At 46.9% G+C, this 1,171-nt stretch overlaps 1 protein-coding gene across 2 annotated transcripts in view; it reads left to right on the forward strand.

Moving 5' to 3' along the window:
- Positions 1-1,171, forward strand: part of LOC108302928 (androgen dependent TFPI regulating protein) — a 66,765-nt gene that overhangs the window by 56,121 nt on the left and 9,473 nt on the right. For both annotated transcript variants that reach the window (XM_037737829.1, XM_017526662.2), the window contains one exon: positions 585-736. In XM_037737829.1, coding sequence (XP_037593757.1) covers positions 585-736 — 152 coding nt within the window. The remainder of the gene's footprint in view (positions 1-584; positions 737-1,171) is intronic.

Consider the following 1,171-nt stretch of genomic DNA (forward strand, 5'->3'; position numbering starts at 1 on the left):
GTGATGTGTTCTATGTTCCCTTTTTTTTTTTTTCTGAGATGAAGTTCCACTCTTGTTGCCCAGGCTGGAGTGATTCAGCTCACTACAACCTCTGCGTCCCAGGTTCAAGTGATTCTTCTGCCTCAGCCTCCTGAGTATCTGGGATTACAGGCCTGAGCCGCCATGTCCGGCTAACTTTTTATATTTTTAGTAGAGATGGCGTTTCGCCATGTTGACCAGGCTGGTCTTGAACTCCTGACCTCAGGTGATTCACCTGCCTCAAACTCCCAAAGTGCTGGGATTATAGGCCTGAGCCATGGTGCCCTGCCCTATGTTCTCTTATATGCTTTCCCCGATGTCAATTTTTAAAATATTAGATAAAACAGCCCAGCTCAACCCATAAAACAGCATGTCTTATTGAATCAAGTTGATTTACCCAGAAAAGCCTCACTTCTGTAGGTTTGTAGGAATACTACAGCTGTTGACAAACGTCCCTGATGGGTTCTTTTCCCCTGCCTGGGTTCCAGTACCTCACTGATCCTGATGAGAAAATGGCTTGTTTTTCTCCTCCTGCTCTCATCACCGTGACTTCTTGTTTCCTGCAGGATCCTATGGATCTACTTTGAGACGGGTACCTGGGTGTATCCTCTGCTTGCCAAACTCAGCCCCGTGGGGCTAGCAGCTTTCTTCTCTCTCAGCTACATCTTCGTCGCCAGCATCTACCTACTCGGAGAGAAGCTCAACCACTGGAAATGGGGTCAGTGTATTTCTCTCTTAGCTACAGATGCTCTTCTTCTGTACCTGCCTCTCCACTTCACCTGGAAACAGAAAGAAAAACTAGCCCCAAACAGAAGCAGTGATGCTTACTGTCTTTGTTCAAAGGACTCAGACAGTCCTGCCAAGGCAGAGAGGAGGAGCGCATTGCGGGTGGAGCATTGTTTTAAAGGACCCCATTTAAGGCTCTTCCCTCTTCCTCCAAACAGTGTGTCATTTAACTTTAAAGCTAACAATAATCTTGTTTAAAAAGCCCAGGACCCAGAGAACAAGGTATTGCCATCTCTAGCATGAATAAATAAAATCAGGGGCCTCTCTCTAACCCAAGTGAGTGCTCCGGGGACACAATCTGTGAAAATATCAAGGTTCCATTTTGAGGGAAGTGAGTCAGATGGTCCTCTCAGCTCCTCCCCCCTCC

Source organism: Cebus imitator, unplaced genomic scaffold (genome assembly GCF_001604975.1).
Source record: "Cebus imitator isolate Cc_AM_T3 unplaced genomic scaffold, Cebus_imitator-1.0 Scaffold43, whole genome shotgun sequence".
Lineage (NCBI taxonomy): Eukaryota > Metazoa > Chordata > Mammalia > Primates > Cebidae > Cebus > Cebus imitator.